The sequence below is a fragment of the Sylvia atricapilla genome, chromosome 4, assembly GCF_009819655.1.
Source record: "Sylvia atricapilla isolate bSylAtr1 chromosome 4, bSylAtr1.pri, whole genome shotgun sequence".
Lineage (NCBI taxonomy): Eukaryota > Metazoa > Chordata > Aves > Passeriformes > Sylviidae > Sylvia > Sylvia atricapilla.
Window position 1 is genome coordinate 46,082,994 of NC_089143.1, and position 25,154 is coordinate 46,108,147.

The 25,154-nt window shown below is 39.9% G+C and overlaps 1 protein-coding gene across 1 annotated transcript in view; it reads right to left on the bottom strand.

Annotated features, from left to right (window-relative positions):
• Positions 1 to 6,208: 6,208 nt before the first annotated feature.
• Positions 6,209 to 25,154, bottom strand: part of LOC136359957 (transmembrane protease serine 11E-like) — a 40,657-nt gene continuing 21,711 nt past the window's right edge. The window contains exons 4-10 of the mRNA XM_066316841.1: positions 24,743 to 24,810; positions 21,408 to 21,571; positions 12,602 to 12,640; positions 10,408 to 10,603; positions 8,631 to 8,890; positions 7,725 to 7,867; positions 6,209 to 6,370 (exon numbers count right to left, since the gene is read on the bottom strand). Of these exons, the coding sequence (XP_066172938.1) occupies positions 6,209 to 6,370; positions 7,725 to 7,867; positions 8,631 to 8,890; positions 10,408 to 10,603; positions 12,602 to 12,640; positions 21,408 to 21,571; positions 24,743 to 24,810 (1,032 nt within the window). The remainder of the gene's footprint in view (positions 6,371 to 7,724; positions 7,868 to 8,630; positions 8,891 to 10,407; positions 10,604 to 12,601; positions 12,641 to 21,407; positions 21,572 to 24,742; positions 24,811 to 25,154) is intronic.

A 25,154-nucleotide genomic window follows, 5' to 3' on the forward strand; every position in this document is an offset into this window, starting at 1 on the left:
ACACCGTGCTGTTAAAAATAATAAAATTAACAAATCCTCCTTAGGTTCAAGCATGACCATTTTAGACGATGAAGAGCGCTTCCGGGCCCTGCTCCTGCGATACCTGCCTCTGTGTCTCGCAGGAGAGCACCAGCAGGCCGCCACCGACCACACAAATAGGATGAATTTCATTCAAAGGGTCTAGAGAGCCAGCTGCGAAACACTAGATAGTAGCCAATGCCGTAGAGGAGATTTGGCAAAGAGTTATCAAAACCAAAGTACAGCCCGTGCCGGGTGGTTTATAGGCTTGTGGAAACCTTTTCTCTTGTTGCTTTGGTGGTGATGAAGCAGGAGAGAGCAAGCCATGGCAGCCACGGCGCTGCCTCCACCACCAGCACCACACCACCTCGTAAACCCAACATCTCCTCCTGTCAGTATTTTATCTTCCATTTCCCAAAATCTTGATTAAGCTCCCAGCACAGCCCACCTTCCCATCATCCAGTTTAATCTCCCTTCACCTTGAACCCTGCTTTACCTTTTGTTACCCGACCACTGGAGTAGGTGAGATGAGTTTAAATCGTTCTTGATACCATTAGCACATCTTGTCTAGAATGAGAGGGATTCAACCACTCAGAAGTGTCCTTGCCCAGTGAATATAGAATAGTCACCTTGTATTTTAAAATATTTATAACTTTAAAACAGACCAACTACCTGCATCCTGCGGTACACAAGGGGGGGGGGGGGGGGGGGAAGCTTTTTGTCTGTCTTGATTAGGGCTTGGGGAGCCTGTAAGGGTAAGGTGACCCAAGTTTTGTGCTCTTTGTGGGACATCCAGTGCATTTTTTGGCATTGCTTTTAACAGAGTTCTAGCTACTCTCAAGATTTACACCTCAGTCCAAGAGCGCACACAGCCTTTATACTTGATTAGTAACAAAGATTAAGAACAGCTGGACAACACTGCTCGTTCCAACTTGCGCTGGGCTTTGGCAGGATCAGGGTGAAGGTTTTTGTCTGCTACACCGCTGTTAACACTCGCAGATATAATTGGAGAAGATGTGGGCAAATTTCGGAGAACCACTAGAGGCCACTAGAAGCCTGGAATGCCGAACTCAGGGACGGGATAATCGGAGAACGCCGTTCGGGATGTCGACTGCAACCCTTACCAGTAAAGGGATTGATGCTAAGCCTGGTATTTGCTTTGTTGCTTTTTTACTAACACATAAAAATGAGAACATGGAGGAATTACTTTCATTATTTCAACACAATAACGTCAAAGAGCAGTGCATGTATCTAATGAACGGAATTAACAGGACTCCCAGTGACAAACGGAGGTGGGGGAGAATGAAGAAGAGCTTAAAGACACCCCAAAAAGTCAGCTTCAGTTTTGTTACTTGCATAATTTTTAGTCTTGTCGCTGATTTTTACCGTTATTTTTGTGGTTTCTTTCCTTAAAAATCAACTTTTTTTTTTTTTTTTTCCCCCAAAAGGGTAACCTAACCATTTATATTTTCAAGCACTTACCCATCAAATGTGTTACGAATAATAATAATTTTAAAAAATCTGCTACTTAACGTCTTTGTGTCCAGGTCATTACATTTATCAAGACCCAGTCCACTTTGATACAGCCATCTCACATGAAACAGATTTTGCATAGTCACAGCAAATACTGACAACCCTTTTGCCTAAGTGGAGAAACAGCAACATCCAGTTAATTCCCACATCACCCCTTAACAGTAACCAGACAAACACTAACCATCAGTGAAAGAAAGGGACAGATTCTGTTTACCCCACAAGCCAAAGAAACAAGTTCCCAAATGCATCAATTAGCAGATGTACTCAGGAACTCTCTAGGCTGATGGTACCAAATTAAAAAAAAAAAAAAAAAAAAAAAAAAAAAAAACACCCAGGAGGCGTTTCCCTACCTTTCTAAGACTGCAAAATTTGAAATATCTGGAATCATTTGACCTTTTTTTTCCCCCATAGTCATCGTCTTAAAAAAATACATATGACATTAAAATGTTAGTAAATTTGGTTAAACAAATTAATTTTAAAGGCAGTCAAGCTCCATATTTGCATCATGGTAAAGTCAGCTATAACTTTTGAGGTAGGAAGCAGAGCTGTCAGTTTACAGACTTGCTGAAGCAAGGAGTAGGATGAGGCTGTAGCCAGGAGAACATCACCACCTCCAGACTTGAGTCTATTCATGTCCCAAAACTCTGCAATTTCAGTTTATGTGCACCACTGTAAATTCATTCTGTATCCAGGTATTGAATACATCTTTAGAGCCAGTATTTTCAAAAGGAGTTGAAGTTGAAATAGCTGCAAATCTCCTTTGAGCCTGCTGGGAAAATCCAAGTCACTTGGGTATTTCTAGTCTTTAATTTCCTGGTTTACAGGTGTGATTTCACATTCTTAGTGGGGATTTCATGGTGAAGATTTGGGGACATACATTTGTTTCCCTGACTGATTTAGTTAATAAGCAATCAGCAGACAAAACTCTTGTAATTTTTTCCCTAAAAAAGGGTTATTTGAAAATACTAAGGCAAACACAGTTCAGTTTAGCACACAGGCCAGTCCAGAAGTTACCATAAATCTACTTCATCTTTCAGTGGGTTTCCAAACATTCTGCCATAGGCTATGGCTTGCCCTCAGCTCTTTCAGGAGCAAGGTGCTGACTGGCAAGGCTTTGTCTCCTCTTTTTGGCAACCCATGCAGGGTAGGAATGTTTTGATGGCATATTTAAAAGGATTCCAGCTTCCCAGCAGGGTGGGCCAAAGGATCTTGCCACTTAAAGCTGCTGTAGCAAGTGTCACTTTCCTAGAAACCACCTTAATAATGTTGATAAATCCAGATAAACTAGGGCACCAATTACCTAAACTGATTTCACACTGAGATGTGTATGAATGTATTTCCAAAAGCAAGAGCCAGCTTTTCTATGCCTGTGAATCTGCATCACAGCTACAAGTTGCCAGATAAACATTCATTGGGTTAAATAATGACTCTTGGCTTTCAGCTCATCTAATTTGTTAACAAGAATAGCAGATACAGAATGGGATTTTCTGCAGGCTTTACTTACTTAAGGAATCCTGATGACAGATTGATGTCATTCAACCAGACCTCCTTCACATGATTAGGCCTTGTGCAATCAGCCTCTTCTTTCTTTCCTACTTTGGCTCAAAGCTGAAAATTAGCATTGGAAAAGCCCCAGACAACTCAATTTGAATAACCAGGGGTTTGGAACACGTTTCTTGATGCTTTAAATCTACCTGGTAAATCTCAGGAGAGTTGGTACCAGCTGCATAGAGCTCCCCATAGGCAGTTTGCAGGATGCATCATCAGACACAGGTTTTTTCACAAGGGCAGAAGCAAGGTGGTGAATTCTTGAATGAAGCTTCAGATCCATTCTCAAATTTGCGTAGAATTATCTTAACTGAAATTCACCTTTTGAGTATTTTAGAAAAGCAAATGTCTTACCTTGTCTTCACTGAAACACCTATAAAGTTCAACCGCTGTTAATAACAAAACAATTCCTAGGACAGGGATTGGACAGAAAGCTGTAGTTTTAGAATAGTTTTATGTAAAATAAGGAATATTAGTCTGTTTTGTGTCCTATTCAGGTTTTAGCTTGATTATTATTATGCAAAGAAAACGGACAGAAAAAATTAGTTGTTTTTAAATACATTTAATGTTACGAAACATATTGCCTTTATTTTGTTTAAATCCTTGCCAAATCTTAACATCAACAATAACAAAAGGTTTTAAAAAACCTTTTCTTTATTCACATAGTAGCTTCACTGTTTTACTCTAAGGCAGAAGACAAACAGACTCATCATAAATAAAACACTGACATGGAATATAAGACCAACCCAGGCCAAACAGTTTGCTAAAAAGTTTATGAAAAGTGCATCTGGCTGGCTCAGGACTCCCTGAGTAAGGTAGACATTCTCCCACACACCTCTTGGCTATTTAGCCACTCATGAGAAAATCTGAAATAATATCTGCCTTTCTCATTTTAAAGGTATTGCATTTACATGTCACTTGCTGTGTGAGGTAGGAACCAGTTTCTAGGGGCTGTATCTGGGCCTCACCTCCTTATTGTTGCCCCTCCATTTGCTATACAAAAAGAGATTTAAGTGCAAAACAAAGCCTTAGCTGTCTATGAAAGTGAACTCCTGTTTATTTTCAGTCACAATTCATCAGCTGATTGTAAAGGACACTTCTCATTATTTTCACCTTCAAAGCAATAAAAGGCACAAAAAACTAGATGTAACTTTTTTTTACCCCCCCAAATGATGCCTTTGAAAAAAGGGGACTTGAGCACTAGAAGAAAACAGTGTGTTCAAGTTATCTAATTCAAAGCTCCATGAAGTTTCTGTTTTGTAACTAAACCCAGCCTGGAGTAAATTCTTAATTGAAAAATAGCAGCAACTCAAAAGTGCATAAATTATTAACTTCATCAGTAAATTAAGGAAATGGACTTGCTGCATCTAACTATCCTCCTAACTGTCCCAAGATCCTTTCATTTTTGCAATTACATGGAAAATCAGAATAAAGGTACTACTATTTTGAAACTAAAACTAATCTAAAATCCTCAGTAGATTTCTTTCTCAGATAAGGCAACTTGTGTTTTACCAAAATTCAAAAGATATACAGAATGACTGGAAGTAGCCCAATTACAAGACAACCCCTCCTACACTACCCAGCTTTAAACATAGTCTTTTTCCATTCATATGTAGACTTGTTATTCAGGGTGTGAGTTTTCAAGAAATGCCAAATGTCATTCCCAGGGACGCTGATTATTGGAGAGCTTACACAGTAGGAAGGCTGAGGAGAGATCCAGTCCTGAGCATGGGGGAGGCAGGATGCTTCAGCAGAATTTTCAGCTGTAGTAGGTGCAGCTGTGGGACTCGCAGTTTCATTCGTATAGACTCCTGTGAGTCCTGCATTCAGAGCCTAAGCAGTCCAGTGGCCATTTGAATAATACAGGTGACAGTACTAGAGTGACATTTTGGATCCCCATATTGAAGGCTTCGGCTCTAGAGGACCCCCTTCCACCAGCAGTCCGTGAGAAGTTGTGCACGGAGGTAGGAAAAGAGCTTAATCAATGTGTAAGGATTGCATTTACTCTGAAGTTCTTATTGGGACTGTTCTTTAGTATGAAATTACTCTTCATCCTCATGAGACATATTCATATTCAGGATCATATTCATTCATAGCAGAGATTAATCCATCAATGAAGTATCAGTAATCACTTTCTTTGCAGTGAGATGGTTTCCACTGGCTGGCATGCCTTGGAAAAGCATGCTGTTTCTTGACCAAAAAAGGTAGTTCTCAGTTCATTTGTGGCGAATATTTATTTTTCCTTTAGAACAAATTTAAATGCCATATTTCTTTCTAGAGAGGTTGTTCATGGGGCATATTTTTTAAAAAAGAAAACAGTTTGGGTAGAGCTTATGTTTCTGCATCTTAAGCATACTGTGTGTTGAACAGGTAGAAGACAACAGGTACAGGGGTAGAAGCACAGTGTTGTGATGAAACACTTCCACAATAGCAACTTCAAGCAACTTGAACTTCACAGAATCCACAAAAACATTCCTGTTTAAAATGTGCATTGCAATAAGAACACCAAGCTTTTCTCTTTCCCCTTCCAACCTGCTGCAAGCACAGAAATCCTACTTTTCCTTAGCTAGGACCTAACCTGAGTCCTGCTGATCCACTTTGAGTTACCAAGACCATGGAGCGAGGTGGGCATCCAGGTTCTCAGCTGGAGTCAGTGCAGATGATAGTCTTTAACAAGAATAATCATCAAGGGTCCACTTTGCTAGAAACACAGCTATGACAGCATTTGCTTCACTGGAGGAGGAAGATTCAGATGCAGATCTTGCCCATGGCTAAAGAAAAAAAATTTTTTTTTCCCCTGGAAAATGTTTGGATTTATAAAGCAGGTAAATTGGTAGCTTTTAAACATAATTTTAATTATGTCAGTTCATAATTTCTGGTAAGGGAGAAAGTTTCACACTCAAAGATGAGGCAGACAGTTTCATACATTTAGCATGAATTCAAAAGGGGTTAGGATCTCTGACAGCAGAGATAGCGCTTGCTGTGGACTAAGGTTGCTTCAACCAAAATTACATAGGAATATATATACTAAAAAAATAGCCTTTCAGAATTACAGACAAATATGAGTTACGTGTAGTCTATGTAGTTAAATCCATGTTTTACTTTGGAATTAGATGCCTGTTTTTGTGGTAATCCAGTCACGGAAATAAGTTACTCGTGTGTAAACTCCAGGTTTGTTTGGCTTGGCACATTCATCTCCCCAGCTCACTATTCCCACGAGGTACCACATCAGTCTAGAGTCTGGAGTAACCAGTGGTCCCCCAGAGTCCCCCTAGAAAAAGAGGAGGGGGAAAAATATTTAATTGATCAGAAGAGAAAATACAATTTTCTCCATAGACAGGAGGGTCTATCCTATAAGAGAAGTTAACAAGCAGTATTTCAGGAGCAGCCATTTGTGCTGAATCCAGGCTGTTTCTGAAACTTGAGTCAGAAGTCTGTGACATTTTCTTCTTTGCCAGGGCACCTCCTGACCTCTGTTTCAGTAAAAAAATCCAACAAAAAGCTTCTGATCTGTTTTGTAATACACTGCTTCCCACCTGCCTTGTCTTCTTCCTCATACAGAGTACAGAAACACTGGTATAGGCAGCAACCTAAGACAGCAGGGTCCTTTTCTTTAATAGGTTTTAATAATAATTGCTACTCTTAAAATAAATAATTTTAGTCACTTTCAGCAATAATGTTTCAAAAAGGAGCTTAGAGCTCCTTTTTGCTTGGAGCTTTCATCAAGAACTTGGTCTTCTAGTTAGGTGATATCTCCATGAGGTATTTGGAGCCCACTTTGTAAGGCTCAATTCTGATATTGTTAATAACATGACATGGTAATAATAATTAAACTGGAAACCTTGCAGACTGAAAGACAATCCTCACACATCAGACCAAATTCTCCAACTTTCACCAAAATCATTTACTGAACTAAACAGCAGTTGCATCCTTCTGCTTAGGGCTTTTCAGTGAGGAGCCAGGAACAGAGGAATGAGCTTCCCAGGTTCATTCTGCATGGAGTTTGTCTTTGGGCAAAAATCTGCAGGACTGGGATTAAGGGAAGAGTCTGAACCAGCACTTTAAGAGTACAATCTTCAAAAATAACATAAATAGAAATTATGCTTTTTAAAGTTATCACTATGGATTTTTTTTTAACATAAGCATTTCGTTGCAACATTTGCAAACCTGCAGCATGGATGTTTCCTTCCCATTCTTTTACACCTACCTTCCTTATAATTATCTTTGTTTCAGACAATTTTCCTTTCACTGAGCCAAGTCTGTTACTGAAGATCACATCGGAACAAATCTGTTTTGATGTGATCCAGTCCAGAATTTAATTTCAGTGAGTGATGGTGCATTTTTGCTGATTAACATTCTTAACATTCTTAACCTTCTTCCTTCTCACCTCTACAGATGTCTGGTGTCAGCTACTTGAGATATTCAATTTTTAGGTCATAATTAGTATAACATCATTTAGTGCTAAACTATGTGTACTAAATGCTATTTCACTTTACAACTAAATTGCTGTTTGAATGGACCCTATTTAAAGGACTCATACACTGTCCATGAAGATTTGGTCAACCATTAAGATACCGCAGTCAGCATTAAAATAGTTTTCCTTTCTAATTTTCAGCTACAATTACCTGACAAGCATCTACTCCTCCTTCCAAGTATCCCGCACACAACATCCTGGGTGTTATGTCCCCATCATACACTTCTTCTCTGTTGCAAGTGTCTGAGTCAATAAGTTTCACTGTTGCCTCCTGAAGAGCGTTTGGGGCTGGACCTGAGTGAAAATACAATTTGGGCATTTATCAACAAAATTACTTTGCAGTAGTTAATATACAGCGAGTGTTTAATGTCCTCTTATGGAGGACTGGCTTGGCTTGGTATAATGTGAAGCATTTGCTTGCTGATCTGCCTAGGTCAGGCCCTTAAGGAGAGTGTAGAGAGAATCACAGACTCACTCAGGAACTGTACCATTAAGACTGAAGTAATGATCACACGGTACATAGTGCTGTAAGTGTAAAGCCATATCTTTTACACGTGTTCCATATAACATAATTTACATGTCCCATTTACAAATTACCTAGCAATTTGAGCAGATGATACAAAATGAGGACATCTTGATTCCATTGCTGTATCTACTCTTAGTGTGGTCTGGTGAGAGTGTGAACTTGAGTAATTCACAGCTCATTCTGCATCTTTACCTGAAAGCTCACAGCTTCTGACTAGTGCTGGTAAAATAGCTTTTTAGGTGCCATATAAACACGTGCATTGCTAGACTACCTGTCTTAAGAATTTACAATATGAAATGGAAAGACAGGAAAAACAGAAGAGTCCTTTTTTTTATTTTTTGCTCCAGTGGACTGGAGTTCTGTCTTCATCCACTGTAGTTTTAGAAAAAGAAACTGATGCCTCCAACTAAACAAACCTATTGCAAACATTAGGCTCGCTGTCACATCACATGTGGCTACAGAAGTGACATCAGTTCACTCAGAGCCACTGCTTATGGACCATACAGGTCACCTGGTGGACTCAGGACTCACCATCATTGGTGAGAGCTCCCCAGCCTGTGATGACAGCATAAATATTGTAGGGAAAAGTCTGAGATGGCTCTGGCAGACAGACACGGTGTATGCTGCTCGTGAACTCAACTCGTTTAGAGAGCTGCACAAGTGCAATGTCATAGTCGTGTTCTGGGTAGAGGTACTTCTCATGGATAATTATTGTCTTGACTGATCGCTTCAAGCTTGGTGGCTTCAAAAGAGCTCCAAAAGTAGCAGTCCACTTCTGAGGGTGTGTCATGCTGAAAAAGGTAAGAGTGCTGTAAGTATTTTGTTGTAAATGTGTGTCTGAGACTTTAAATTTGCAGAGTACCTTTACTGTAAAACTCCTTCAAACCAGCTCCCTACTAGACAGTTGTGTCTTCCATCACTTTCCATAACAGAACTGTGGACTGCTTCTAGAAGAGGACACTCCTGCATTCTCTCCATAGCCATGGTTTTGTACTCCTCCCCTGCTCCTTGTCCCTGATCCAACCACTGTGTGGCCATAGGGTGTGTCATCAAATCCAAAAGCTCTTCCGCTGTAAACTCTTCATTTCCCTTACTTTTTTGCACATTGATAATCTGTTTAATCAACAGTTCCACATTGTAGCTTCACAATTGCCATGCTTTAAACAAAAAATGCTGAGAGTGCGTGGCTGATCAGAGGGACAGGAACATGAGATGATAACTGCTGGTAGCAGTCTGCAGTGGCAGCAACCCTGTTGGAACCCTGGATGCTGAAAGTATCAGGCTTTCTGCTTTGACAGGTGGTGATCCTCAGAGGGGTACTGCCTTTAACTTGAGGCTGTGGGAATGGCTTCCAAAACTGAGTGATAGCACTAAGAGTATGTGTATGCAGTTATATAGAAGTGAGTGATGTCACAGGGTGAAATATTTAAGGTTAAGGGTTTTAGGATATAGAAGAGTAATATATATGAGTATATATATAGTAGTATATATATAGTGTATATCTATATATATACACACTATAGTAGTGTATATATACACTAGTACACTAGTAGTGTATATATATATGCACACTATATATGTAGTATATATATAGTACATATATATATATAAAATAGTATATATATATGTAATAGTAATATATATATGAGACAATATGGAGGGATTTGGGCATTGCCTGGGTCCTTCTTGTTTGCTTTCTTCTTCCTCCTTCTTTTCAGGTTTGAGTGATCTTTTCTAATTGGTTAGTGAAAACTGCACTGTGATCTTTAATTGGGTTATAATTAAAAAAAAACTTAGGTGTTGGGTTTTAATTGGTTTTGCTTATTGCTTAAAAGTCCTTGAAACAAAGTAGAAGTAGACATTTTCTTGTCCTTTTAGACAGAGCTCACACCTCGTGGGTCTGTACCATAGATAAGATATAATAAACAACCAAGTCCAAATGAGATACCACCATGTGTAGTGTCTTCTAACACCTCCACACAACCCCATTTTAACACCAAGGCATATGTTTAAGGAATGTCTAACAGGAAACAAATACTCTACCATTTCACTCACCTTAGCTTTTCTGCACTTCTTTGGTCAGTATGCCAATGACTACTGACTTTCACTCATAAAATTGCCAGTTCTGCTCCGGAGGGCCAGTCTTTAATTTCTCACTGAAACATCCAGCTGATGGGCCTACTTAACCCTGACTTTTCCAAAATTGTTTCTCTGGGAAAGAGTCAGGGGTGTGGTGCAAATCTGGAAAGCCACACAACTTGATACGGAAGGGGCACATTCTGCTGCAGATTCTAAGATGGCAACTTACTCTCTGAAGCAGTGAGCTGCAGACACCAGCCATGTGTTGCTGATGAGTGTTGCACCGCAGCGATGGATGTTATTGTACTGCAGACTGGCCTGCCACGGCCAGTCCCCGGTCTCTGCAGAAGACAACCCGCCAACGATTCGCAGCGATGAGGATTTTGCCATCGACTTGACGGATCTGTTCTGCCGTAACCCACAGACTGTCAGAAAGGACAAAGAGAGTATTAGCTATTAGTCTGTTTAGTAAATTCTGTAAATGCCTGTGGGAAACATATGTGAAATTACGTACCACCTATGTGCTGTAAAAGTGTACCAGCATCAACAAGAAAACATACCTTTCACCAGCCCCCCCAAAATCAGAGCTCCTCATGCACAACCCATGTGTTAGAAGCCTGAATGAACAACAGACTATCATGGAAAGTCATGATGGTCAAACATCCAGGCTTAGCTGTGTAAGCAGCCCGACTCAGGAGTCAAAATCTTCACCACACACCCAAGACAATTCCCAGAGGCGATGCCAACTTTAATGTCCCAGGTAATTTCTCATTAGGATAAAATATGAAAAAGGCAAAACCTAAAATGGGAATGATCCAAGTTGTGGGGTTTTACCATGCACGCATGCAGATTACATCAGCAAGATATCACCTGGAGACAGGCAACTGATCACTGCAGTCTGCAAGTGGGCCTGGAGAGGCACTTCAAGCAAAGAGCATCACACTGCTTCAACCAGAGATGACAAAAGGCATGGATACCTCCAGCACGGTATGCATCCATGACACAAAATAAGCATTTTTATCCAAACCCAGAGAGAAATTGAAAATATCCATAGTTTCAGCTATTAAACTCAGGATATTCAGGAGCAGTTGAAGCTCCTGCATCGCTTTAGAAACTTCCTCAATGAACAGACCTACTTCAGCCGTCTTCTCCCATCCAAACAGCATCAAATTCATCATACCCGGACCAAGACCCATTAGTTTTCATCCAAGTCCCAATTTCATCTAGACATTAGGAAAGTTGATACACAGGACTATCCCAATTCATTGAAAAAGAGACAGAGATGAGAATTATTTGCACAGTGACTGCACTACCCAAACCATTGCTGCACAGCTCATCTCCCAGGCATTGACCCGGGAGAGGGCCAAAGCAGAACTTGTTAATTCATCACTGAGGAGCTGGCAGCCCCAGGGCCCTTGAAATCCTCAGAAGTGAAAAACTGGAGCCACAGAGGGTGTTATCTCATCCCTTCCCTGCTAGGATCTGCACAACATTATGTTAACAGTACTTAATGGTCAAAAGTGGCAGGAATAGCCCAGCAGACTGAAAGCTGTTCATATATTTAGAATAAGAAAGAAAAGTTAAACCGCATTGAGAAGTTCATGGGCTCAGTGCAGAGTCTGCCCTCTTCTGAGATTTAAAACCACAATGAAGGAAATGAGTGAAATCGAAATCTACCTGTCCAAAAGTTTTGTGTAAAAGACAAACTTCAGAATATGCCATAGTTCATAAGACTTTCTGAACGAACATATTTCCCTCCTGAAAGCTCCTTGTAATCCTTAGTAACTGGTCCTAAAACTGCACAGTCCTATCAACCACCTGGGCAGTCAATGTTCAAAATGCAGGAAAAGAACCCAGTTTCATCAGTGCCGCAGAACACCAGCACCTACATCAGACCAAAAAGTGATGTAATTTAATCTTCCACTGTTTAAGAACTTACTGCTAAGGAACACATCAAACCTTCTCAGAGTTAAAAGAAACGCAACTTGTAATCAAAGATAGCTTTTATGACTGTTTTTTCTCCAAACAAGCTGACTTCTTTCTCTGAAAACTTAAAAAACATCTCTACAAAACAAAGTTTCTCTATCTAACCCCTACAGCAATGCTTTGAGAAGACCAGTCACATTTTCATATATTTCCATGAGGAACAATTTTATACTGTCAGCCATTCCAAATTCCAGAACATTTTGATTTTAATCACAGGCTGATGAAACTTCTATACATTTCCTTGTGGTACCTTTATCCTTTCAATGCATATTAAAGAAAATTAAATAATCCCAGTTTCTGAGAGTACAAGGTCACATTCATTAGACAGAAGGATGAGAAAAGGCTCTTAAGGGCCTGGAAAAGTTCTCAAGGACTCTTAACGCTAATTTAAAAAGATGGAGATGAGATTTTTGATGTTTAAAAAAAGCCTCACTTACTGTCATTGAAGATGGCTTCTGCTCTTATTGGGTCCACATCTGAAACAAAAAGCAAACAGTCAGAGTAAGGTCAGGCCAGCACAGACAAGGTTCCCCACCCTCATGGTTATCTCCCTGACAGCTGTTTGAGTACAGGGCACAATGGAGGCATGGCTGAGGGGGCTGCTAGGAAAACCAGGGTAGCTTATATGTGGTCATGTTCATGTGCTGGCTCTTGCCCTCCTCTGCAGTCAATATTGTCTGAGGACCAGGCACTGATCCTGCCCATCCTGCTGGCCCCCAGTGTTTCTGGAAGGGAGTACAGACAAAACAAGTCTTGTATTACTCAAGATCTACAATTTTGTTGGGGAGAAATTTTTATGGTAGAAATTGTTGAAGCTCCTCTTTTTGGAAAAAAAACCAAACCAACTAACCAACCAACCAACCAACCAAAAAACCAAAAACAACAACAACAACAAAAACACACACACACACACCCCAAAAACCAAAACAAACAAAAAAACCCAAACCAAACAAAACAAAACAAAACAAAACAAAAAAAAAAAAAAACAAAAAAAAAAAAAAAAAAACAAAACAAAACAAAAAAAACAAAAAAAACCAACCCAACCCCACACCAGTTCACGTATTACACCCAAGAGAGGGCCAGAGGAGATCTGTACTCTGTGCCTCTTGAAGATCAGAGGACACTCACTTCACTGCAGCAATGGAAGCTTACAATAGCAGTGGCTCAGTCTCCTTTCTCCTATCTTATTGGTACACTATCAGTACTAAAATAGATAGTTCATAGCAATTTATTGCATGATACAGCAGATTCTAGCAATACATTTTCTCCTTTAACATGGATGTTGTATGTTTACCGAAAATATGGCATGCTCATGCTGAAAATAACAAGCATTGGTTCAAGGTTTAAATCTATCTCTTTTCTTCCAGAATACTATTTTTCACAAGACCTACCACTGTAGTTTCCAGCATTTGTAACAACTTTTAATTTTTTTTAAAATCACAATTTCAATACAGTTTTTTAAAATTATGTAGTGATTCTACACTAGTGTTAGCAACTTCATATTTTGTATCTGGATAGGTTTTCTCAGCAGATCCCTATCCTTATCCACTTCCTTCATTTCTATTTGCTGCTACACAGAATAATAGTTTTGAGCCAAACCCACACCAACTCAGCACAAATCTCTTTTGAATGCAAAGGGTTCTGGCTCACACTTGTCACCGGTTGGGTTTGTATCACATGTTTTGCTTGCAGGCTTGACACTTCCTCAGGTATGCAGAGTGAATTGTCTGTTTGCAATCCTCCAGCACCAGACGTGTGTTCACTCATTTCTTAATGTGACAGTAAGCAGATTATGATAGACAAAAGGAAACAAGCAGAACTTCAGCACGTGTGCACCTTGTTTGCAGGGAATGTTACAGACCAAAGGCAGTGCTAGGGCTGCCGTGTGTGCATGCAACCACTGCTTTATTTTATAAGGATGGGAGAGAGTTAAAATTGGATGTTTATATAGCAACACAGTCTATTCACTATAGAAGAAACTGAAGTCTTATTCACTATAAGCAGGAACTGTTAGCATGATGAAGATAATTATGTTTCACTGGTGGGCAAGACACAACATCCAAGGTCCTCTTCCAAATAAAAATGGTCACCTGTACTTTCTCAATTCATATGAAAAAAGGAGGAAAACACTAACAGGACACATATTTTTGCATTTGAGTAACACTAGTTGTATTCTGTGAATCTCCATGGATAATACGGTTTGTTGTCTCCTAGAACCCTTACATCAAAATGGAATAATACCACAGAGCAAAAGCTAGGTCAGCAGAGGGATTCTGCAGTGGTGTAAACATTACTGTTTGCTAAATTGTACTAAGGATTTGACCCCTTCCCCGATATATTTATATTGGCCAGAAGTGCTTTAAAAAATCTGGCCCTACTTGTTTCTGTCAACTACGATGAGCAGCCAGTGTTTTCCTAGAAATTCATACAGCCTTCAGAACTAATTCATCATCTGAATCACACCAATACTTTATATCTGGAAACTGGTAAGAAACCACCCAATGTAATTCATAATGAAGGAGGACCTTTTGCCTTTAATTGCAATATTGACAACAATGTTTTTTAGCTTTTCTCTGGGTGGAGAGACATTTACCTCATAATTCATAATTATAAAGCCTGCAGCCAATTATTATCACTTACATTATGTTGCAAAGCTCATCAAGGAGACAAAAGGAGCAACCAGCTTGTTCAAGTGCAGTGCCGGAAGCAATTCAATTGGCATGTTCCCACTGCATGGCGTTTTGCTGTGAGTCACAGGTGCCCTGCAAGGCACCTGTCTAGATCTCTGTTTGCCTTTTTGTGAGGCACCTAGAAAAAAGTACAAACCTCACATGGGCAAAATTCTACCCATTGGGTCAACTTCTGTGTAATTGGAGAAACAAGCCTTCCACATGCACACTGCCAGTCTGTACAGCTTTGAATGTCAGTGTACGTAAGATGCAAGTGCTGTACTCTCCTACCCACCCACTGCTGAAGGAAAAAGGCCAGTGATACCCTGTCAGCAAATTCAGTGCTGTATTCACTAGGGCAGGGTCCCAGACTACACAGAGCACACGAATGTGTTTGGAAAACTGAAGGAACTGACCTTTGTTTTCAGATAAGCTGAGCCCACAGCAGATCCCATCAAAGGCAGGGAGCACTTTGGGTTGCATGATACCACTGAAAATCAGGTTGCTTACTGGTTTACCTTGCTAGGGGCTTGCCTTCATTTGTTACCAGCTTCTCATTTCGGCCTGTTCAAGAGCACAGATGTTCATATTGTGCTAGCCAATGTGTTGCAAGCCTGCCTTGAAGCAATCACTTGTAAGGCACCAGAGACAATTTTGCTGCCCTGCTCACTTACTATTTGCCCTAGTTGTTTGCACTACCAAGAAAAAGCATCAATTAGTAACAATTAAAGTGCCATATCTTGTCCCAACCGCATATGGCTTCAAAAGCAGTTGTTTGTGCCATATTTAGGAAAGCAGTGTTCAGGTTTCTACTGTAAACAAGTTCAACTTGAACCTGCATTGAATACCTGTAAAATGGAGCTTGCTAATGAATTCAGGCTTGCTTAACTTTAATGAGAAAATGAATGTCTAAATTAAAATCACAGCAATCTGTTGAAATGCAGCTTAGGGATTCCATCTTTCAGAAGAGGGTTCTGTTCTCCACCTGGACAAGCAATTTTGTCAATACAGTTATTTTACATATTTATTAAACAATATAACTCTAAAACACACTTAGGTTCTTAATTTTTTATTAACTTGAAATTAATATTTAAGGTTAATAAATTAGCAGTAAAGAACTCTTTTACTCCTCAACATATGTGTTTGAGCAAATATGTAAGGAAATGGTTAACTGCAGAGTGAATGGGATATCTTACCTGTGAGGGGTTCAGAGGTTCCTGTGGAAAAATGTGCCTACTTTGCTACATCTCTAAATAGTATCAGTGTCACTGCCTCAGAGGAATCAGTCATGTCCACTGTCTCATTTCATTTTATCAGAGTTATTTATACTCATTTATTTTATCAGAGTTCAGTGTTTATGTTAAAAGGAAAAGATCAGACAAAACTCTGTGACATAAGTGTATCAGACATAAGATCAACATACTGCAAGCAAGGCAAGCAAATGAATTATTAGGGGATATTATGCATTTTCAGCATATAAAGGGCCACAGATGGCTGCAAAATTAAAGATGATAAATGCTTTAAAAATATGTTTTAACCAATTAAATAATTTTTCACAGGTATTGATTTGTAAAAGAAACTTGGATTTCTTTTTAGGTTTCTACACCTATACATTTTTTAAAGGTGAAAACATAACCCCTAGTCTCAAAAGCAAACTGCATGTTCCATCTTGTACTGTATCAAGTTCCCAGCCCTTGCTTGTCTAAGATATTTTTTCACACAGTGAAGGTAAGGTAGAGATTATATTAAAATGAATATGAATGGAGCAAAGGATTGTAAACAAAAATAAGAAAGAGTATGTTTTTCAATACTCACAACACATTATTGGAAATACATTTGAAGTACAGCTTTGGGAAATGCACCAGGGAGCAGAGAAAGCATTTTTCCCACTGTCCTTTCCCACATTTTAGTAACAACTTTCTTGAAAGGAGAATTACAAAATTCTCAGCTACATCAGAAACTAGGGCCTCACCCAGTGTTATATAGGGTAACAACTGCACATGCAGACAAAAAAAGGGTCACTGGTGAGTTTCAGTAGGTCACCAAACTGGGCAAACTGAGAGGAATGTCACAGAGTGCATGTCCTGCAGTGTAGACAGACATGGGGATAATAGCTCTACTCTAATGTTCTTTAATTATAGTAAAGACCACAAAGGTCTGAAGTACTAGTGGAAATGGGAATGAGAACAGTGAGCAGCAGATTCAGTCATGTTCCAAAACTGCACCTAAAAGCTGCAGGAGTTTCCTGAAAGATGGCAAAACATGAGCCTTGGGTTCAGCAGGAAAGGCATGCTCTTGTGTGGTTACATAGTTCATATATCCTGAAATGTCTCTCCACTAATCTTCCAAGGTTCTCATTGCTCTCTCCATGGGAATTACCTCTCCAGATTTATACACCCCTGTAGAAGTAGCAAAACATGGCTTAGATACAGGTGATGCAATTCTCATTCCTTCAACAGAGTAGAGTAACCTGATGAAGACACAACAGCTTTGTCCCTCTGTTGTCCTGTCACCCAACTCTGTTCCCTCCACTGTCCCCCATCAACATCTTAATCCTGTCCATGGGGCAGACACAACATTTTAATCCTGTCCATACCTCACAGCATGCTTCCAACTCCATCTGGTTGTCCTGCAGCCTGAGGAGGGATCTGCTACATACCAGTTTTGTAGCAGGTATCCAAACAGATAGGATTTCTAGCATTACTTTTCTTCCAGTCATGTCCTAACTGCAATCAATGTCTTACCACAGTAAAGCAGCCCAAATTGCTCTCAACCACTGCAGGCAAAGCATGGAAAAACCAAGGTCTGAGTGAGAAAATCAATTAAATTAATGTATCTGGGTCATGAGAAGTGAGGTCAAGATGACTTTCTCCTTAATTCCTTTATCACAAGCATATCTTTGCAAAATACCAATTTAAAAATACATTTCAGTCCCTCCCATTTCAATCATTCTCTCTAGACCCTTACTGAAATGTACCAGCTTGTGACAAACTAGTGATCTCAAAGTGGAAGAATATCAGATCTCCACTATTTCCCAATGTACAGATGCATGTTCAGTTCCACTCCCCAGAGATGCTCTTGTGGCTGATAAAGAGTAAATATCCAGACTGCTCCATACATTATTTGACATGGAGCATTCCTCATCAAGCCTGTCAGACACTCATCTGTATGACTCCCACAGAAAGCTTGATAAAGAAGTAAGAATCTGTCTGCCAGGTTCTGTACTTTGTAGTTCTTAGGAGCTTTAGCAAGCCCCAGATTACAGATAAATAGAAACAATAACAGTTGGCTTGTTGATCAAAACCAATTCATGACTCATTATTCGTGGTCAAAACCTTTGGCTGTGCAACAGGTGGGAATACTTCCTACTCATTTTGTACAGTGCCAGTGATCTTGCAACCAGCTGCTTTCTGACGTCAGAAGTACATTCCCAAAAATACATTTTGGGATACTTCCAACCGACTTGACAAAGGGAAGTAGTCTGGCAAGCTGCTCTACACTGTACTTAATACAATCCAGACTGTCAGGTGACTGTACTTCTAACCAAGAAACCCTCAGGAAAATATATCAGCCTTGTAGGAAGAGCTTTTCATTGCCAGAACTACACAGAAGGCAAACTGCAACACCTTCTTTCAGTGCCAGTGGAAGAGCAAGTCCTAACATGGGTGTTTCCAAGCCATCAGACACTTTGATATCTCACTTTGATTGCCCTTGCACTGCTCTTCAGGGAAGGTAGGAATTAGTTTGCTAATTGTTCTCTGAAAAATATTTGGACCTCTAGTGGGGTTTGTGCACAAGTATGTAGAGAATTCTAGCATTTATTTTCTATCAAAATCAAGGGAATGTCTGGATGTAAACCATCCTTGACCAGGGGACCCTGATATCTAGCTAAATAAGAAAGAAGGAGCTTCAGGAATAATACATTTGAAGGTACCCTGAAAAAAAATATTTTTGCAGTCTTTTGTAAACAACATCTACAGTTTAGTGACAGACAAACCAGAGACAGTATTATGTTTTATTCCTTGAAGTTTTGCACATTTTCTCACATATGTATGATTAAGCTTCTCTCTGTTTTAGAAAAAAAAATACTAAGAAAATATTGTCTGTTTAGACTTTATCACCTCTTTATTCCCAATCCTCAGGAATGCAGAGGCAAACAATTTCTACCTCTGGTCTGGCAGACTCCTTAGTGTTGTAGTGCTGCCCTGAACTGCAGCTTGAAGGTCCCAAGTGTAGCACCCAGTCTGGAGGAGTTTGTTGGAGCTGATTCTCAAGGCAAATACTTGTGAGTGAAGCACAAGTTGAGACATAGTGTTGAACAACAAGGTGATTATTTCGGGGGAGGAAGACTTAAGGAGGTTCCCTTTATCAGACTCCCCCTAGCATGCTGTATAGATAAGTGCCTGACCTGGATTTATTCAACTAGTGAGATATGCTTAGCTAAACTAAGCTGTATTGTGGCCCCTAAATTAGAATCTTTTCATAAGGTTGTTACAAAGAACAGGTTAATGATTTTTTACAAGCCACTTAAAAGTGTCATTTTAAAAATGCCTTAGGATGAATAAGGATTCCAGTTGGCAAAAAGGTACAATGAAGCAAGATTTAGAAAGGTGCTTGCAGAGCATGGAAAAAATCTAGGGCTTCTTAGGTTTCTATGGTTTAAATACTAATGGTGGACAAGATATTTCAGGAGGGGAGAGAAAAACCTAGATTCTTCTCTGGACCTCTAGGATCTGTTGAAAATTGTCCCTTCTCCCTGGTGTGAGGAATAAGTTTTATAAATTGAGACCAGCATCTCCTCTAAAAGCACAGGAGCTGTCCATTAACTACTCTCTTCTCCTGAGTCGATCTGAATTGGCAACGGCATTCAGGAGCTGTCTAAGCTTCATACCACTTCGGAAATCCCATTAGCAAAAAAATATCTAAATTTTTTTTTTTAGAAAGCCTTTTATTGTTGTCTCTTAGAAATGCCAAGGTATTGTTTATGTTCCTTTGTGTCACTCATAACACTTGCACAATGTCCTGTAATGAGTAGCTGACCTGTGTAGTCAGTGTTTTATGGTTAGGCTGGGAGAGCCAAGAAAAGCAACACAAAGTTTGTCACACAGCTTTGATAAAGTAATACAGATGCCATCTCTTGGTGAGACTATATAATGAAAACATTGCAATTCAATTGTATTAGCCAATTTTTTTAATTAGCTATTAGTACATTAGTGTAACAATCCTGGTGCAGTTCAAGGTCAACTAAAACAGTTTTGAGTCGCTTCCCACATTTACCAGACTGAATAAAAGCAGCTTGACTTGATAAGATCACAGTCCTTTTTTGACAATAATTTTTGTACTCTTTCCAACTTTATCCTTTATGTAAAGCATGAGATTAAACTGAGGATTCAAAATTCACAAACCCATGACCCAACTGTGTAAAAATAAAGCAAAACTCTTTGAATCTCTCTGGTGCCCACACACTATTTTCATCTGGGAGAATTTACATGTGCACTTTGTTGAACAGGAACTACTGGCATATAAACAACACTGCAGGAAAATGGTGATTATTTGCCCAGAGGGATGTCACCTATCATCCTGAGCCATTCCAAAGGGGAAGGCTGGTTGGCCCATCAGGAAACAATGGGGATGTGACAGCTCATATTTGAGTTTCATTGCATTACTACAATGCAAATGTGTGCCCAGTTCAAGCACCAAGAGGAGGAACAAGAAGTTGCTTCTGCTCATTTCTGGTAGGAGGAAGTCTGGATCTATCCAGCATGGAATCTGGCCCAGGTTTCTTGTTCTCTAAATACAGCTGTCTAACCTTTGTAGATTTCTGCTGGTTCAAGTAGTCCAGTATGGAATAGCAAGCAGCAAGCACCCACCCTAAGTACTGTACTCTCACTCTTGTACTTAGAAGTAAGCAGTTCTGCAAAAAGAAATGGAGCAAGGATCTAGCCCTACCTGTCAACCAGCAACTCATTCTTGAAAAGTCTGACACCCAGAAAAGTTGCTGACTACATATAACTGAAGCCAAGACAGAAACAAGATTCTAAGCCTGCACAAAAATTCTGTAGCAGAACAGAAGTGTAGAAGATAGTGCAGTTAATGTTCATATCCTGCAGATTCATGTCTGCTTTGTGGAGAAGGGGATAGAATCCGTACCTGAGAAGTCATATAGATAAGAACATTATGCCTTTCTTTGCCTTTCCTCTGGGGGATTTGCAAAGATTTTGATTCTTCCACCAAATACTACTTTTTCAGTGCATTGGTTCTTTCTCCTCGTCACCCTAGTATACATCCTGCACTTTCAGGCTCCATGACAGTAATATAAAATCAGTACTGCAGTTTGGAGGAAGGCTGAGGCTGTGAAAGGCTGTACTGTGAAACCACAAAGTAACTGCTCCCATTTATCCATATCTAAGATATTTCTTAAAGATTTACGGGGGTTGCCACTGATTTTGGTCTAACTTAAGGAGCACAAACACAGACACAGTAACACCAAAAGCTATCATCAAAAGGGAAAAACCAAGTCCCATCAATCAGAAAGTGGCAAGAACTACTTTTAAAAGAAATGCAATATACTTACTTGAGATGGTGGAAGATCGGACATTTATTCGCAGAGGTCCTGTGTATCTTTTCAGGCCCCTCCGTAAGATCCTTCCAACTCTTTCCCGCAATGCTTCTCTAGAATCCGTAGAGGAGAACCAGAATGTGAGCAAAGCCTCTGCCATCACACCATCAGTATCTGGGCTACAAACCAACAAAAGAGTCTAGTTACCTTCAGCCCATTTATGCATTTCTCAGATTTTATCTTAGATCTTCTAATGGCAGTGGCAATGTAACATAAAAGATCAGATACATTTTCAAACATTTGTGAGAAGGAATTTCCAAAAGAAATGCAAGAACACTGAATAGTCAAATGCATCATAGGCTAGGAGGTGGCATGGTGCTTTCTGTGAACAAATGGCTGGACCAATAATAGAGTCTGAAAAGCAATCACTGAGAGTATGCCTGAGACAGAAAAGAGGAAGGAATGAACTGGTTTGATTGCAGTGAAAAGCTGGATAAACAGCACTTCAGAAATGTGAAGTAGATGATTAATGGGATCTACACAGACCTTTCAAAGACCCTGTACATACACGGAATAAAATTTACAATCACCATCAAAAAGGTATTTGGGCCTTTTTGAGAGATGGGGAGAGACCACACAACCTAAATTCTACCACAGCAACCTCTTGGAGAATGTTCCTAATAACCTCATGTTGTGCAACAATAAATGAAACTTGGCAGCATACCCACAGTCTATTTATTAAAGTCAAAGAGATGGATCGCAAAAGGGGCCTTTAACACCTCACTGAAAAGTGCAAGCAGCACACACATTGAGCCACACAATTCCACAGTTTTAATGTAAGATCAGAGGAAAGAAAAGGGAGAACAGGTTGAATTTACCTGGTAGTAGTATTTCTTTTTCCTTAAAGCATCAGATACTGCAATAGATGGAATGATAGCCTATAAACATCAAACTGACTAATCTGGCAGAGTAAATCTTGCTCTGTACTTGCAGGTGGCTTATCCCTGGTCATCACAAAGGGAAGGTAAGAGCTTGCACCAGGAACCTTCTCTCTTGTGCCTCCTCCCACCTGAACCAAGAAGCAATGAGACACAAGCCACAACAGATGAAATCAGTTACTTCAATACAGGGGGAGAGCTAAAAGCAGGTTGCTCTGTCTTTAGATAGGAAAAGAAAAGAGAAGATCTCCTAGTTATATCTCACTGTCTTGGAAATTTGTAATTACATCAAGGAAAAATAGAAGATGGGCAGCTTATCCAGAATTAATGCAATCAGGCTTTAGTCTTTGAAAGGAACACGTACCAAATTGAAAGACATTCCTAATATTGTCAGTGAAGGGAAAAAAGAGGCCATGTGTTTTAAGCATGCCAAGTGGTTCATAGGAGAGCAGAAAGATGCACTCCTTGCCTCAAGGATCTCATAATTGAGACTGAGAAGTCATATGTGAACTTTTCAACAGACTGTTTTTTCCATTTGTTCCACCTTCAGCGTGATTGCCACTTCGTTTATTTTCCAGATATTATCTGATCCAACTGTGGGTGTTGCTCTGCATTTCTGAGGTGTTCCCTCGCCTCTCCCCCCACTCCTCTTCCTGTGCTATGCCACACTGGAATTACCGTATCAGCTCTTGCAAGCACACCACACCTCTAGAAACCCTCAGGTAAGTACTGCCCACCTTGATTCACTTATTATATAGCAGAGATGCAGAGCCAAAGACACCTAGTCAAGATTAGTATTGTCTTTCTCAGTGAGCAGTGGGCATTATTATTAATGCATTCCTTATACTGAGCCAGAAGATATGCACAGTCCTTTCCAAGTAAATTCACAACCATGACCCTGCTCAAAAGAACTTGCAGTCTGAGCCCTTGAAGGGGCATAAAGAACGTATATCTGAAAAAACAAACAAGCTTTGGCGCATACAAATCTTGCATCCAACACAGCAAACATCACAAGTACCTCAGTCTGTCCTTGGGAACAAGAAGGAGTGAAAAATACCATCTATCCCTACATACTGGCCTCTCAGGTCCCTAAATCACCCTGCCTATGCTTGCAACACTCTAGTCAGAACCAAAAATATCCTTAAAGCTAGATTCTAATAATGACTTGTGTGTAACTGGGGATTAAGCTAAGGTAGAGGAAGAGGCAGGATGTCACAAACCATGTAAGAACAAGGAGAAACACATTCAAAAGGATTAGATCTTTAGATCTTAGTCTTGCAGCTTTAGTCTGCAATTATGAAGACATTCAAGGTTTGCAAAGTGATGGGCACTGTCACTCAGACACAAGATCTTACTACTATTATAGACAGTTATATAAAATGATCATTTTCAGTGCTTAACAGTGGTTTAAAAAAATCAAATCGAACATTATGTATTACTGGCAGTTGAACAGAGAGTAAAAGAGGAAAAACAGCTCCACGTTGCTGAATGGTAATCTCAGCTGTGGGTCTGACCCCTTCATCTCAAAAAAGCAGGAACAGCAGACCTGAGAGATGTATGGAACAGAATGACAAAAAACAGTTTGAATGCAAAGAATTCTGAGTAGACTGGGATTTCCAACTGGGAAAGAAAAAAAAAAAAAAAGAGTGAATCTTACTTAATACAAGAGAGAAAAGGGAAATGATGGGAGTGTCCAGTATCAGTAATTGCATGGAGAGGAGGGGTAGTGATCAACTTTTCCTCATCTCTTTCAGCACAAGACCTAGGGGTCATTGAATGATCCAAAGAAAGGGATCTTCACAAGTATCTCCTTCCTAAAGGACTGAGGAGCGCTGAAGAGTCCAGGAGACAATAGATAAGTCCTTGGGAAATAACTCCATCGAGGGCTGCTAAACAAACCACAATCACTTCAAGAACTCCCCAGTGGTAAATACCTGGAGGCAGGGAGCATACCAAGAAGCAGTTACCACACATCTGTTGTACTGCTACTGTTCCCTGGGCACCTTATGCCTATTCTTAGAGCCACAATGATAACTGGGACTTTCTGAGCCAGCACAGCCTAGTTTTACTTGACAAGCCCAGTGCAACAGTAATGCTAGAAATGACATCTGCACTAGAGTGTAAGAAATAGTTTTGAAAATCCTTTTTGGTTTTAAATAGCTTTAGTTATCTCTGCTTTAATAACTAAAGCTTGCTCAAGATCTGAACACAAACTTGTTGGAATTTGGACTGACTGAAGGGTATCTTCTGCATTAAGATCCAAAGGAGAGCAAGGTTCAGAACCAGATTATGCTCAGTTAGGGATTATGTTCTGGTTTTACACACAATACACTTCACTGGATCAGATCTAGCTGGGCTTGGTGTACATTTAATTTTATCTCAGCTGCGTGCATTTATTATAATCTCACATACCTCACTCTGATTAAGCGTGAACGGATGTATTTTTTCCTTAAAATGGAATTGTAAAATGTCTTGTCGATCTGTTGAAAAAAGAAAAATATAAGATAGCAACAAAAAAGGATGGAAGCAGACATATTGCTGGAAGGAGCATTCAGAAAGCAGCATTCAGTTACAAACTCACGACTTAAAGAGCCAAGAAACATAATGCAGCCCAGCCTCTAGGTAACATTTGACACAGACCTTTTTTAACCATTTCCCATTTAACCTAAAAGGGACACCATCAAAAAGCAAGCTCATTTTTCAAAAGGTCCTATGGCCACATCAGCGTGCCACTGCAGTGCTGTCTCATCCACTTCCAGGAGTAACAAGAAATACATAAACATCCTTGGAACACACTGATGCAGTTTTCCAAAGCACAGCTTCC